The sequence below is a fragment of the Nyctereutes procyonoides genome, unplaced genomic scaffold (assembly GCF_905146905.1).
Source record: "Nyctereutes procyonoides isolate TBG_1078 unplaced genomic scaffold, NYPRO_anot_genome, whole genome shotgun sequence".
NCBI classification, from domain to species: domain Eukaryota; kingdom Metazoa; phylum Chordata; class Mammalia; order Carnivora; family Canidae; genus Nyctereutes; species Nyctereutes procyonoides.
Window position 1 is genome coordinate 47,968,404 of NW_026575140.1, and position 14,089 is coordinate 47,982,492.

Here is a 14,089-nt window from a genome sequence, read left to right on the forward strand (position 1 = left end):
CTCTGCCTCTCTCTCTGTGTGTGTCTCTATGAATAAATAAAACAAAATCTTTTTTAAAAAAATCAAATGTCTTTCTACAACAACTAAAAAAGTTCCAACATGGCATCTCTAAAGAAGGAGCTTGGGCCACACACTACCTTTATCTTGGACAAAGAGTTTTTTTTTTTAATTTTTATTTATTTATGATAGTCACACAGAGAGAGAGAGAGAGAGAGGCAGAGACACAGGCAGAGGGAGAAGCAGGCTCCGTGCACCGGGAGCCCGACGTGGGATTCGATCCCGGGTCTCCAGGATCGCGCCCTGGGCCAAAGGCAGGCGCTAAACTGCTGCACCACCCAGGGATCCCTGGACAAAGAGTTCTTAACACTATGTAACTAACTTTACTTCAGCATTTATCAAACTTCTTTCTCCACAGAACCCTTCCTTTTTAGGAACAGCTGTTAATGTACTAGGGAAACGCACCTTGGCAAGTGCCTGCCAGGGATCTTGAGGTCCCTCCCAGGAGGCCTGTCAGGTCAGATTGCCTCACCACCCTCCCGCTCCCTTGCGCTGGCCTGCCCATTGCAACTCCATGCAGCTCAGTTTCTCTGGACCTTGGCTGCTCCCCCCAGAGCCTCTCTGCCCTGCAAGCCCTGGAAGAGGGCTCCAGTGCTTCCTGGCTGTAGCGTGTCCTTGATTCTGGGAACTGCACCAGGCTATGAGCTCTCTGAGGGTAGGACTTAAGCAGCCCCCCCCCCCAGCAACAACCTGGCACGCAGGAGGCTCTCAGGAACATGTGCTGAACGTGGACAGACTGTCCTGGCAAGTCCATGGTGGTTATCTGAGGGCCAAGCCACTCTCTGGGCAGGATGGAGTCCCACGCTGGGCTCCCTGAATGGAGCCTGCTTCTCCCTCTGCCTGTATCTCTACACCTGTCTGTTTCTCATGAATAAATAAAATCTTTAAAAAATAATAATAAAAAAAAAAAAGAGGCAGAGGGGGGCACCTGGGTGGTTCAGTGGTTGAGTGTCTGCCTTGGGCTCAGGTCGTGATCCCGGGGTCCTGGGATCGAGTCCCACATCAGGCTCCCCCGCATGGAGCTTGCTTCTCCCTCTGCTTGTCTCTGCCTCTGTGTCTCTCATGAATAAATAAATACAATCTTTAAAAAAAAAATGAAAAAAAATTAAATTAAATTTAAAAAAAAATGAAAGGGATCCTTGGGTGGCTCAGCAGTTTGGCACCTGCCTTCGGCCTAGGGCCTCATCCTGGAGTCCTGGGATCGTGTCTCACATCGGCTCCCTGCATGGAACCTGCTTCTCCCTTTGCCTGTGTCTCTCATGAACAAATGAATAAAATCTTTAAAAATAAATAAAAATAAATGAAAAATAAAAGGCAGAGAGGTTTGGAGGGTGTGCGGACACAGGTGTGGGGATGAGTGTGGAGGTTACTGCTTTTTTAGGATGATGGAAATGCTCTAAAATTGTGGTGATGGTCATACAACTCTGTGAATAACTACAAACTACCTTGGGGGCATCTGGGGACCTCAGTCTGTTAAGCATCCGACTCTTCATCTCCGGTCAGGCCTCTCAGGGTTGTAAGTTCAAGCCCCGCACTGTGTCCGTGCTGGGTGTGGAGCCTACTTAAAGAGACAAAAAATAAAAATAAAAGCTACTTAAGGATATACTTTCAATGGGTGCATTGTATGCTTATGTGACTCATAGCTCGATAAAGCCATTCCTAAAAGTGCGGGGTGGCAAGGTGGTTCTTAGAGCAGCAGCTCTCAAATTCAGTGCCCAGCACAAGCTGTACAGATGATTTGGAGGATGCTCAGCCATGTTTGGGGAGCCCAGATGAGGGGGGCTGAGGCAGTGGCGCAGGCCTGCTTGCTTGAGGCCTGGGATGCTTTGGGTGGGGCTGAGTGCCTGGGAGCCTGGATGAGACAGAAGAACCACAAGCCCCGGGAGAGCTCTCAGGCAGGTCATGGCAGGCTTCCAGTGGCTACAACCAACACCCCAAAAACAGGATGGCCAACCCGGGATAGGCATGGGGATTTCTCTCTAGCTCAGACTCCTGTGGCCAGCCAAGGGGCTGCTCAGGCTGCCTGGTCGGGCGGGGGGGTGCGGGGGACAGGGGGAACAAGCTTCCCAAGCTGCCCCGAGGCAGCCCCTGCTTAGAGCGAGCAGGTGGCCAGACCTGGCAGGCCCTTTGGACAGTCACAGCCCCTTCCACAGAGATCACAGAGCAACAGTTTGCTTGTTGGTTTATTTATTGTGGAGTATTTTACATGCAAGAACCCAAACTAGAGAGACAATATCCGGAAGAAGAGCCAGTGGGTGGATGGATGTACTCAACCTCGAGTTCACTGACCCACCCTCCAGAACAGGCTCTGCCTGCAGAAACGCACAACAGCGACGAACACCAGACTCCTGGGACAGCAGGACGACAGACACAACACATTTCTCTTTGCGATAGCCCCCAACGATCCTGAGACCCTCACAAATTAAGTGCAAACTTTAGGAAATAAATATCCACCCCCCGTCCTCCAGGAGGGCCTGGAGATTTTACACACAGAAGGAGTGTAACTCTGGGGTTGACAGCTTCCCCAGGGGCTGGTGGCTGCAGGGGAAGCCCGGCTCGGACCCCCATGGACAGGAAGGGTGGGAGGTGGGTACTGGGAGAGGCAGGTACCACATCAGGAGTCTTCTGGGTGCACACACACCCTGAGCCAATGGTGGGGAAGCTGGCTGTTCCCCAGGGGTATGGAGAGAGTCCGAACAGCCCGGGGAGGAGGACAGGCTCACAGTGGGCTGGCTGAGAACACAGGACCCGGCACAGTGCTCTTCCCCAGCTAGCCCACGGCCCCCCTCCAACCATCCAGAAGGCGAGGCCTGACCGAGTTAGAAACACATCTATGTGGAGGCAAAGTGTGGTGGGTGGCAGGAAGGAAGAGGAGGAGCAGGAGTGTAGGAGGCTGCAGCTGTCTGCCCCATGACACTGGAGGAGTGCCTATTGCCACTGGGCCATCCAGAGCCCGGGCCGCCCCTCTTGGGGCTGGGGGCTTGAGTGACGGTACAGGCCCACGGCTCCCCAGGCCCCCTGGCTCCAGCCCCTAGGTGCGCAGGGGAAGGGCAGTGAGCCAAGGCAGGCAGCATGGTCACCCACCCCGATGGGGCTGACGAACAGAAAGACAGGACGACAACAGATGAACAGGCACCTTCCCTCTGGCCCAGGCCAGCGACAAGCCATGTCTGCTCAAGAAGCCCTCATTCTGTGCATGATGATGAGCGGGGAGGGGGTCACCCCTCGGCCTGGCCCTTGTTGGCCTGCTCGGGCCTGGGCAGGGGGGGTGGTCCTGGACAGGGACTGTTCCAGCGCAGGCTGCCCACCAGTGCCCTGGGTCACTGCTGCCCACTGGCCACAGAGGCAGGCTGGAAGCAATGGTTAGTTTTCTCATCTTTGCACACAATGAACACAGAAAAGGTTCAACACGTCCCCAAGAAAATATTTTGACAAAATAAATATTTTAACCTATAATCAGGTATAATTAGTGCTTATAAGGAATCCCAGCAATAATTTAGTGTAATTAAGTACATACTGTATCTGTGATTTCTAACACTTGCGGAAAGGCTGGTGGCTTGTGAGGGGCTCATTCTCCGGGGGCACAGGCACTGGCCAGCTTTCCTGCCAGAGCTCCACTCTCCTCACTGAGCAGGAGCCTGGGGGCTGTGCTCCCCACATGGAAGGGAGCCAGCAGTCCTGAGGCCCAGGGTGCCTGTGGCCTCAGGACAGGAAGGGCTGGGCGGCACCCCCTTACGGCCACCTGGACCCCCACTTGGCTTTCTGTGCCGGCCTGAAGCAAGCGTCATCTCAGCTTCCAGGTAGGGGCAGGTGGCCTCTGGACCTGATGTGTGGGTAAGTGGGAGGGGCAGCTCCGGGTCAGGAAGGCAGGTGACACTTCCCTCCACGGGCCAGTGCCTTCCTGCCAGCCCACAGCGTCCAACACCACCCGCCACCCAGGAATGGCCGGGCCTCTCCAAGCCCTGCCTGGAGTTGGGGGGCAGCTCTTGCCCATGGGTAGTAAGAACAGCCATGCTGAGGTCTCCCCAGGCAGACACAGGCTTCAGTTTCACTCACTGCCAGGAGCCTCCTCTCCCCTCACATCCCGGCTCTCATGGGCACTTGCCCTTCCACAAGGCAGGGAGGCTGACTCCTCCCTCAGAGGATGCTGGGCTCGGCTGCTCTGGTGCCATGGCTGCCACAGGACTGCCCCAAGACCCAGCTACAAAGGCGGGCCCCTGGCCCTCACAAATATTCCAGACTGTGCCAAAGGGCTAAGAGCTGGGGCTCAGGGTACAGCTGACCCATCCCAGCCACCTTCTCTGCTCATGTTGAGCCAGCTGCCTTCAGACGTTTGAACATCCCAGCAGGCCTCAGGGTGCCCTGCCTGTGAGCAATGTTGAGAAGAGAGGTCCACATCAGCTGTGCGCCAGGGTTGGGCGGGGGGGAGTGGAGGCATGGCACCCGCTGTGGGGGGCAGGCAGGGCTGGAGTCAGGCTGGCTGACCTCTGATCTCTGAGGAGCTTCCTGCATGTCCTCTGGAGTGTGACATCCCCAGCTGGTCCTGCCAGACAGGCCCCCAGACAGACCCCAGGCTCCTCTCACGGGGGAGCCACTGCATGAGACTGAGCCTGGGGTTCTGGGCCAGGTGGCACTTCACTCCCCATCAGGGGTGTCCAGGCCTGGTCCCAAGTGCTGCTCCCAGAGCCTGAGGCACTGGTGTCAGACAGTGTCAAGCCCCGCCTCTCCTCCCTGCTCTGGCTGCCAGGCGGTAAGGGCTGACCACACTATGGCTCACGAACATGTCTGGCCCAGACACCTGGGCAGTGCATACTGGGTCACTGACCCGGGCCCTGGGGACTCAGGGGCTGGCTCGAAGCAGCTGCAACAATCTTTTCCTTCTTTGGGGCAACCGTAGAACAGCGGTGGGTCAGGCTGGACCTGGGCTGGTGCCAAGCCTCGAGCACCCTGCCCATGGCCAGGAGACACACCAGTGACAGGAGCAGGTGTCCTCAGCCCCAGGCTCTGTTAGCTTTCCAGGTCAGCTTGGAGAGAGGATAGAAATTGGTGGCCAAGAGGGGTTTGGGCAGTGGGGAGGAGGGCAGGCTTTTGGGATGGTCTGTGGAGGAAGTTGAGACCCACTCCCTGGGGCAATGCGGGGCCCTTGGTGTCACTCTGGCCCCTAAGTCATTGACTGTCCCAGGACTGTGCAGAGACATCTGCTTCTGGGCCCTGGAGGTAGAGGTGCAGAGGCTACCACAGGCCAGGCCAAGCCCCGAGCACAGCACACTCACACACCCACCAAGCTTCCCCATGCAAGCCAGAGCAGTTCTTCCCCAAGCAGGGCCCTCCACAGACAGGGACAGCTATGTGGGGGCAGTGTGCAGTGGGCACGTGGCAGTTTGGTTTACGGTAGTGTATCTGCAGGAGCTAACCCGTGCGCCTTGGGACCACCACCCACAAGTTTTGTGCACTGTCCTTGCAACCGTCCTTGGCTCTCCGTCCTCACACCAGGAGCCCACAGGTGCATTGGAGACCCCTTGGTCCCAAACTCCACTGGTGAGCCAGCTTGGGTGGGGGCCTGGGCTAGCAGCCAAGCAATGGGGAGAGGGTCAAGAGGATAAGAGGCCTCACACATGGGCACCCACAGAGCCTTCTAAAGTGCCGAGCATGCCAAGTGCCACCAGGTGACACGCGTCAGGGAGCAGCATTCCAGGGAGGGAGACCAAGCCCATAGGTACAAACAAGCCCTTTCTGGAACAGGGGGACTGGCCTGTCCAAGGAGACCCGGAGAGCCAGGCAGGGGTGGGGCATGTGGGGGAAGGGCTGGGGTTTGACCCCCTTCTCTGCAGGTGGGGGACTGGAGAAAAGATAGTCCAGGTATCTTCTCAGGAAATGGTCCCTTGGGGACTGCCCTGCCTGAGGCTGGGTCCTGTGGCCTGCTCTTCTGGGGAGAACATGTAGGCAGAGTGGGCCTGAGGTCAGGAGGGGCGGGGGAGGGAGGAGAGCCTCTGGCTGCGGTGGTGCTGACCCACCACTCAGAGAGAAGGTGGCTAAAGCTGGTCCTGACTAGTGGGACGCCTAGGAGCAAACAGGGGGGCATTTCCATGGAGACACAGCAGCACAGGACCGAGTGGGAGGACTCCAGGACTGGAGATGGGAGGGGTGGCCAGTGTCTCGCGTGGACTGGGGGGGAACAGGAGATGACCTGCCGTCTGGGGAGCCGAACCGCAGACCAGCTCACAGGGCAAAGAGGGCGTCCTCTGACCGTTCTGGCTTCTTCCGGCTGGAGGGGTTTGAGGCTGGGGCCGGGGCCTCCCCTGGGGGCGAGGGGAGGCTGGGGACCATTTCAGCAGCTTTGGCTCTTTCTTCGAGGAACTTATCGAATTCTGCAATACAAAACCCAGGCAAGGACCAGGATTGGTTAGGCCTACAGTGAGGCTCCGAGGCTCCAACAACATCCCACCTGTTCCCCTAGAGCCCCCTTTACTTGTGCCAACAGGGATTGACCCCTGGGGTGAGTTCCCACCCTCACCACCCTAGCCTGGGCTGCCTGCCAGGGAAGGAGGCAGGGAGGGGCAGGGGGGGCAGCCAGCCAGAGCCGGGACTGCTTGAAGGCCCAGCCTTGACTCCCTCCTCTGCCTGCCTCTGGGGCAAGCAGGAAGCCTGGCTGCCAGCGGGTGGTGGAGGGGGAAGAGGTATTTAGGATTCCTGGCCCACCTCCAGCTTGGCACTTTTCTGTTCTCCAGATCAGCACTGGGGCAGGGTGGGGAAAGCTGGAGGGGCAAGTTCCTACTTAAATTTGACAGAGAACATCCCCCCACGGACTCTCATCCCTCAAGCCCAGTTCTGCCAGTGGAGGGGGTCTGAGCAGATGGTCTGGCAATGCTGAGGAGAGTGGGGTGGGGGTGGGGGTCAGACAGAAGCAGAGGGTGGGAGGTTGAGGCTGCCAGGCAGAAGTAATGGGGGGGAGCTGTAAAGGTGCTGGCCAGGTCATACCTTCACTTGTGACTCCCTCCTCCAGGTCATCGCCCTTCTGTGGGAGGAGCAGAGGGAGCAGCATTAGGGCCCTGCCTGGTGGCACTGCCTGAGCAAAGCCTCCCATTCCCCATTCCCCAAGTTCTGTGATAGTAAAATACTGCTTGTCTTGTTAGACACACAGAAAACTTTGTTTTTCAAAAAGAAAAAAAAAAAAAAAACCCAAACTGAGTAGTTCTAGGCTTTGATTCTCTAGGAAGGCCAGAAAGAAAAATCCAAAAAAAGGCACAGCTTGATCTCTGCGTTGGGCTACAGCAGAACCACAGCAGGCCTTGGCCCTGCTGTTGACATTCTCCCAGAACAAGGGCCACAAGGAGGTGGAGCCCGAAGCATGCCCAGGGCCCCCTCAAGGGTTCCTCCACTCAGCAGCCACTCAGATCTGCAAATCCACAGTCCATCCCAGCAGTTGGGAACTGCATGAGGCCTGGAAGGGACAGAGCCATGAAGCCTAGGGCACAGGGCTGATACAGGTGTATTTGGCAGTAGAGTCTGTCCCGCCAGGAGCCATGTCCTGCAGGCCAGGGGAGCCCAGATTCCGTCACCTGCTGCCGGTTCCTGAGAAGCCATGGAAGCTCTGAGAGCTCTTACCAACGCAGTGGATAAGACTTGATTTGTTTGGAGAAACAAATTTGTTTGTTCCCAGGGTCACTAGGAACCCACTGCACAGTGACAGGGAAGTGGACCAGGCCTTGGGCTTGGCCAGGAGACCTGGTTTCCTTCCTGGCTCTGCCATTGACCTGTTGCTGCTCAGCCTTCCTGGATGGGCTCCCCCCACCTGCCTTGTGAGGTGAGAGCCTTGGTCCTTCCTGCTTTGCTTCTTTCTGTGAGAGAAGCTATTTCTTTTCCAGGCATTCCCCTGGGAAACGCATAATGGGGCATTTTCCTCCTCCTCTGGCATGGCACCTGGGTGTCTGCCTTGCTGGGCAGTGAGTGTCTTCAGAAAGCTTGGCCTTGTGGAGAGGTGGCCCTTTGTGGGGCTGTATATTAGTGTAGGAGGGGGCCAAGTCAGCAGCCCTCTGGCAGCCAGGACAACCCTGTGGTTAAGGATGGTCTGTTCTGGGGACAGGGTCCCCTGAAGAGTTGACAGCTAGGAACAAGAGATGCGGTGTCTCCAGGACTAAGGGAGAATCTGCCTAGCCCATGACCTTGGGTGAGCTACTTCCCCTCCCAGAGTATATTCTGTCATCAGCCCCCTGGCCAACAACCCCCACTCTGCCTCCCATACAGCAGCTGCCAGTGAAAGTGCTTTGTAAGCAGCAGAGGGAGGGACCAGCCATGCAGCCCTCCTTTCTTGGGACCTGCTGCCATTTGGAGATGCATGATGTCCTCACCTTCCTGTGCTAGCTCTGTGGATAAAGAAAATAGTCTCTAGGGCAAGGGTTCTTTTAAATGTAAGATACCAGGAGATACTAGGGAAGCCGGGAATGACAGTAAATTAAAAAAGAAAACCAAAACCAAAACACCTGACTCTGTATAATTTCACAATGAAAAGGGAAAAAAATTAAAAATAAACCCCAATAAGATCTCAAAAACCCAAAGCAAAAAACCCAAGCACACACACACACACACACACCTCTGCTACAGAAAAGTCACTGGGGACAAGTGTGTGCTCCGGAGCTGGCCAGAACCCTGCCTGCCATGGCCTCAGGTGGCCAGGGCTCAGGGACTGTGCCCGAAGCAGGTACTCCGGGGCGAGCAGTTGGGCTGGCAGCCTGCAGCAGGCCACTCTCGTCCGCCACCCCATGGGGGAGCAGCCCACGGCCCGGGCCATCCAGAAGCACTCTGCCTCGCCACACCCCGCACACAAAAGAGAAAAGTCAAGTCTCACCAGGTCCGTCCTGAGCCACACCTCAATGTCGTCCATGACAGAGGGCTGCGCAACGGGGATCTATGGAGGCGGCAAGCGGCGGGCCAGGCAGCCCCACAGCCAGGCGAGGGGAGACAGAACACCGAACAAAGTAAATCATCAAAAGCAACCCCAAAACGAAACCAAAACGTACACAGAGCAAACAAAAAACAAAAACGCATTGGCACAGCAGGCGCGGGCAACATCAGGCAGCCACATATGAAATGGCAGGTGAGGGAAGCAATGAGGTGGCCGGTTCTAGGAAGCAGGGCTGACCGGCAGGTGCCGGGGCGGGGAGGGGAGGGCAGCGGTACACGTTCTTGAAATGGATAACTTTTTGACCACTCTCAGCCCAAGGCTGCCCTGCTCCTCCAACTTCATCAGGTTAGTACCCCTGCCTACCAGCCAGTGAGGCCTCAGCCCTGGGGGCAACCAGAGGAGACACCAGCACCCACCCCCTCTGCCTGCAACAATGTGGTTGGGAGGCCAGGGGGCATTCTGCCTGGGGCAGGGGTGCAGGTGGTCAGGAGGGCGCTGCAAGTGTTTTGGACCGTGTCCGGTGCATCTCTGAGTGGGAGGAGGGGAGCGCTGGGGCCTGGGTAGGGCCTGGCTGACAGCAGACAGGCCCAGCTCACCGCCAGCACAAACGGGCAGAAGCTAGAGCTTTGATGACCAAAGCGACAGCGGGATTTTAGTCGTGTTTGTCTCTTTGGGGGAGAATCATGAAGCGGGCCTGGAACTTGGTGGCTCCTTTACTCTCACCCCGTCTTCCCAGCTCTCGATGGCTGGTTGGGCTTTGGGAGCCAAAGAAAATGAGTTTGGGAAGAGAATGGAGAACTGGGCAGCAGGGGCCACGGGTTTGTGTGTGTGTGAGTAGGTCCTGAGCAAACGACGACACGCCTCATGGACAATGAGCGGTCTCCCATGCCTGGCCCACCCGTGCCAACACTTTGGGGGCAGTGATTCTGAAACTTGCATTTGGCTAGGACATAATAGTGGCTCATGAGTCCACTATTTCCAGAAAATACATGAGCACTGTGTCTATAGCTGGTTCCCCCCAACATCACAATCTAGGGTAAGAATCCAGTTAAAATAAGCAATGAGAGGACTGCCTTAGCATTTGCCAAATCTCAAAAATAACATGACCTTAACAAAGGAAAAGAACAAAGATTTCCCATGGCTAGCCCTGCCTTGACGGGACAAGCTGGTCCTAGACACGGAAACCTGCTGCTGATGGAGTTCGGGGCGTGAGGTAGTGAGGACTCCTAAGCCTGCCCGAGCCTACTGAGCAGGTGTCTGTGATCCTACAGGAGCTCTGCGTGGGTGCACCCATACACACTCACACACACACCTGGTGGGGCTGGCAGCCCCCTTGCTCCAATTACCTGGAGTAGCTTCACGTGCATCGTGCCTAACTACAGACCCAGCATGGGCCACCCACAGGCATCTTCATAAAGGTGCAAGCCCAACCTTGATCAGGTTGGGAAGATTCTATCTACACTGTCATTTTATTTCTTTGACTCCCTGGGAACTTAGTGCTGAAATGAAAAAAAATGTCAAGGAGTTCAAATCACCCTGAGAGGACTCCTAGGGACAAGGAACATGTGAGTCTCCCTCTGGAGTGCACAGATGCCTGACATGCATGTGCTAACGGCACCCAAGGCAGTACCCACCACCCCCATCAAAAAAAAAAAAAAAAAAAAAAGAAAAAGCACAGTAGGGTACACAGGGCATGACCTGCTAATTTTATGCTTGCTGGCAGGGCTTCTTCTTTTTTTTAAGATTTTATTCATTTATTTATTCATGAGAGAGAGAGAGAAAGAGAGGCAGAGACCTAGGCAGAGGGAGAAGCAGGCTCCATACAAGGAGCCTGACGTGGGACTTGATCCTTGATCCCGGGATAATGCCCTGAGCCAAAGGCAGATGCTCAACCCTTGAGCCACCCAGCCGTCCCCAGGGATTCTGTCTTGACGTGTTCCCAGGACAGCAGATGCCAATTTTCATTATCTTGATGCTTATATAAGGCAGAATGCCTGGCCTCTGAGACAATGCGTGCCATACCAAGTTCTCAGAAACAAAGCCTGGAAAGTTAGTGGCATCTCTAAACAGAAAATATGCCCAACCAGACTTGTTGGGAGCGTGCACTGGGCTTTTTTATACCTACCCAACTTTAGTCTATCAAGGAAATGGAGGTTCAAGGGGGCAGAGCTTTCCATCGTGTGGCAGGAGCTTGAAAAAAAGCCATGAAGGGGTCATGGACCTTAAACCTTCAGACTTGGTTTATAATGTTCTTGTTCAAAAGTAAGCCCCTCGAGGCTGGGTATCACGCACCAGTTTTCTTTTTTGAGGATTAATCTTGAAAGCCAGCACACTCAGAAAATAAACATTGACATCTGAGAAACTCATCTCCTCAAAAAATATTTCCCAAAAGCTGGATCATGGAACACTTTTCTTCCTTCTCCTAGACTTCTCCAAATAAGTAGTGTGTTTATGGCAGGGCATCCTCCGGGTGAAACCAGGAGCCAGGGCGCTGGGCAATAGGGTCACTTGGGCTGGACTTGTCAGATCACTTTTCGAGCAAATCGTTTTTCTCTGGACTTGCTTCTTTACATGAGAGCCCTGAAGTCTCTGTTATCCTAAGAAGCCTCTGCCTTCAGGCAGAGCAGGGATGGGGACAGGGGTTGGGTAATTCCTGGCCTCTGTTCCCTTCTCTGTGCAACAGGGTGATGGCTAGGTCATATTTAGTTTTCACCTCTCAGAACTCCCAATCCCTTAACTTCCAGGTGAGGGTTTCTGTTTTCCAATTTTGAAGCCCAGAGATATGGTCCATGACTGGCAAGGACTCCTGGCATTGACTCCTTCCAGTAAGAAAGGCACTTGGCTTCAGGACAGGAACCTCCATGGAGTTAGGGAGAGAGCTAACAGTAAAGCTTATATAACACAGGGCAAGGGTTGACTTGCTTGCGGTTGGACACAATTCCTTAGCTATATAAACCTCCCGCCCTGGTGTATCAATGCTTTGAGTACACCACCAGGGTAAAGTTCCTTCTAACGATGCGGGTACTACTAGAAACAGACTAAACACACACACTGTTCTCCAAACAGGAACTGCAGAAACTGGGGAGGGAGGAAGAGGAAGCTCCCGCATTCATGCTGACGGAAGGGAAGGGAGAGGCCTTGGCCAGGGAAGAGGGCAATGGACTCTGCCACTGCCCCGTGGCTTTGGGCACGTCACCAGGCCCCTGAGAGGCCTCAGTGTTCTCATCCATCAAATGAGGACTTGCCCAGCTGATCCCTAAGAGCCTGTGGCCTCTGCCATGCCTTGGTTTTAGCATCTTCTTAGGCAATGATCCAAAGCAGAAGGCTGGTCCAAGGGTCTGAAGAGGAGGGTGTGGGGGGACGGGGACAGAAAGAAAAAGATATGAAGACAGAAAAATAAAGAAGCTAGCACGGGGCCACCCTCCCGTAAAGACCAGCGCCCACAGGGCTGGCTCAGCTGAGGCAATGGGGAGACACGCCCTGCCCATCTTCAGAGTCCGAAGAGAAACCGGCATACGGAGTGCCAGAAGTGTCAGATCTTGCCATGGGTGCTGGGGGAGCTGTGTGCTGACCCTTGCCGGGCTGCAGGTGGGGGCGAGGTGGCACCACCCGCCCGGCTGCAGCCAGTGCTATAGTGGCTTCAGGCATGCTGTGTCCGGGGGTTCTCCAGGCCTGAGTAGGGCACCCCTTGGGTCCCAGGCCCAAACCTGGGCTTTGGCAGCAGCACACTACTACCAACCTAGTGTTGCTCCTCCTCTTGTTGAGGATTACATTTGTTCCTTGCAGAGTACCCTGACTGCACTCTGCATGCATATGGAGAGGCCAGGGGTGAGGGGAACGGGGTGGGGTGAGCAGCGAACCACCAAACATGCAGTCTCCAGGCAGGCTGGTGCACAATGCCTCTCAGGGTTCTTCTTGATGGATAATGAATCTGGGATTGTTGGAAATCTTGACACCCAGAGTCCCAGGTGAACAAAGGCCTGTCTCCCATAGTCCCAAATCCACAAGGAAAGCTTAAGAGTCTAATTTACAATGCAACATGAATAGTATTTGAAAAGCTACGGTGTGTTACTTCTAGAGAATTGTGAAATCCTTCCTACGATATGTGCCACTGCCACCCAAACTTGAGGAGCCATCTAGAAGCCCTTCAGTCTCACTCAATAGCACAAAAAGTTTCCAAGTAAAGAATTTGTACTCGGGGGTTTGGAAAGACTCAGGGTTTCTACACTATGGGAAATAAGGCAAAGCAATTACTACACACTGTTTAAAAGGGAGAAAAAAAACACTGCAGTCAGGCAGGTGAGATATCAGGTTAGCTGTTAGTTGGGCTTGTTTCTGGGAAGTTGGAGACTGGAGCTCTAGTGGGGACAGGGCGGAGGAGAGTGGCTCTCATGTGGGCAGAGGCAGGTGCCACGACCGGCTGCCAAGGCCACACTCAGGGCAGTTGGTATGAGCAGTATCCTTTTTTGCAGGATTAATAGGCACAAGGACACATGGCTACATCCTTCCAATTTGGAACTGGCATGGACATGACCTCCAGGAGCCCTGCTCTAAGGCCATCCCACACCATGTGGACCAGAGTCCCAGCCTGTCCCTGAAGAAGTAAATGAGGGCTCCAGGCATCCTAGGTCTCTAAGAATGGCCTCGAGGTCTAGTGCAGAAACAGCAGCATGGAGTGCCTGCTGCTGTGACCTGAGTGTGGCTGTGCAAAGGTCCCTCACTCTAAGCCGGGGTGGCAGATACCCCCACCCCCCACCCCTTGGTTCTGATGGTTCTGTGTGGCTGGTGTCCTTGCATACTGGCCACACCTTGTTCAGGCAGATTACCCCTGCTGCACTGCCTACAGTCTTAGACTTGCTGGCCTGTCTGAACACTCCTCCCCTGGCCACAACCTGGCACCATTTCCTGGGCCCAGATATGCTTCCTCCCCGGTTATGTGTCTAGTGTCTGCCCGGGTTCACCCCAGAGGCTGACGCTTCACTGCTTTTATCATATCTTCTGTGCATCCCCTGCTGTTCCAGCCCTTCCACATACGCACGCACAGACCTTTGGTCTCTATGTTAGAGGTGCTTGGGGAGGGCTGTGGCTTCATTAGAAATGAAATCATCCCTTCAAGGCAAGCAGCCTGGA

At 55.0% G+C, this 14,089-nt stretch overlaps 1 protein-coding gene across 3 annotated transcripts in view; it reads right to left on the minus strand.

Annotated features, from left to right (window-relative positions):
- Positions 1–2,222: 2,222 nt before the first annotated feature.
- TOM1L2 (target of myb1 like 2 membrane trafficking protein) overlaps positions 2,223–14,089 on the minus strand; it is a 121,355-nt gene continuing 109,488 nt past the window's right edge. For 2 of the 3 annotated variants that reach the window (XM_055304901.1, XM_055304900.1), the window contains 3 exons: positions 8,903–8,962; positions 7,036–7,072; positions 2,223–6,425 (listed from right to left, as the gene is read on the minus strand). In XM_055304901.1, the coding sequence (XP_055160876.1) occupies positions 6,277–6,425; positions 7,036–7,072; positions 8,903–8,962 (246 nt within the window). In that variant the 3' untranslated portion in view covers positions 2,223–6,276. The remainder of the gene's footprint in view (positions 6,426–7,035; positions 7,073–8,902; positions 8,963–14,089) is intronic. The other variant, XM_055304903.1, reaches the window with a different exon arrangement.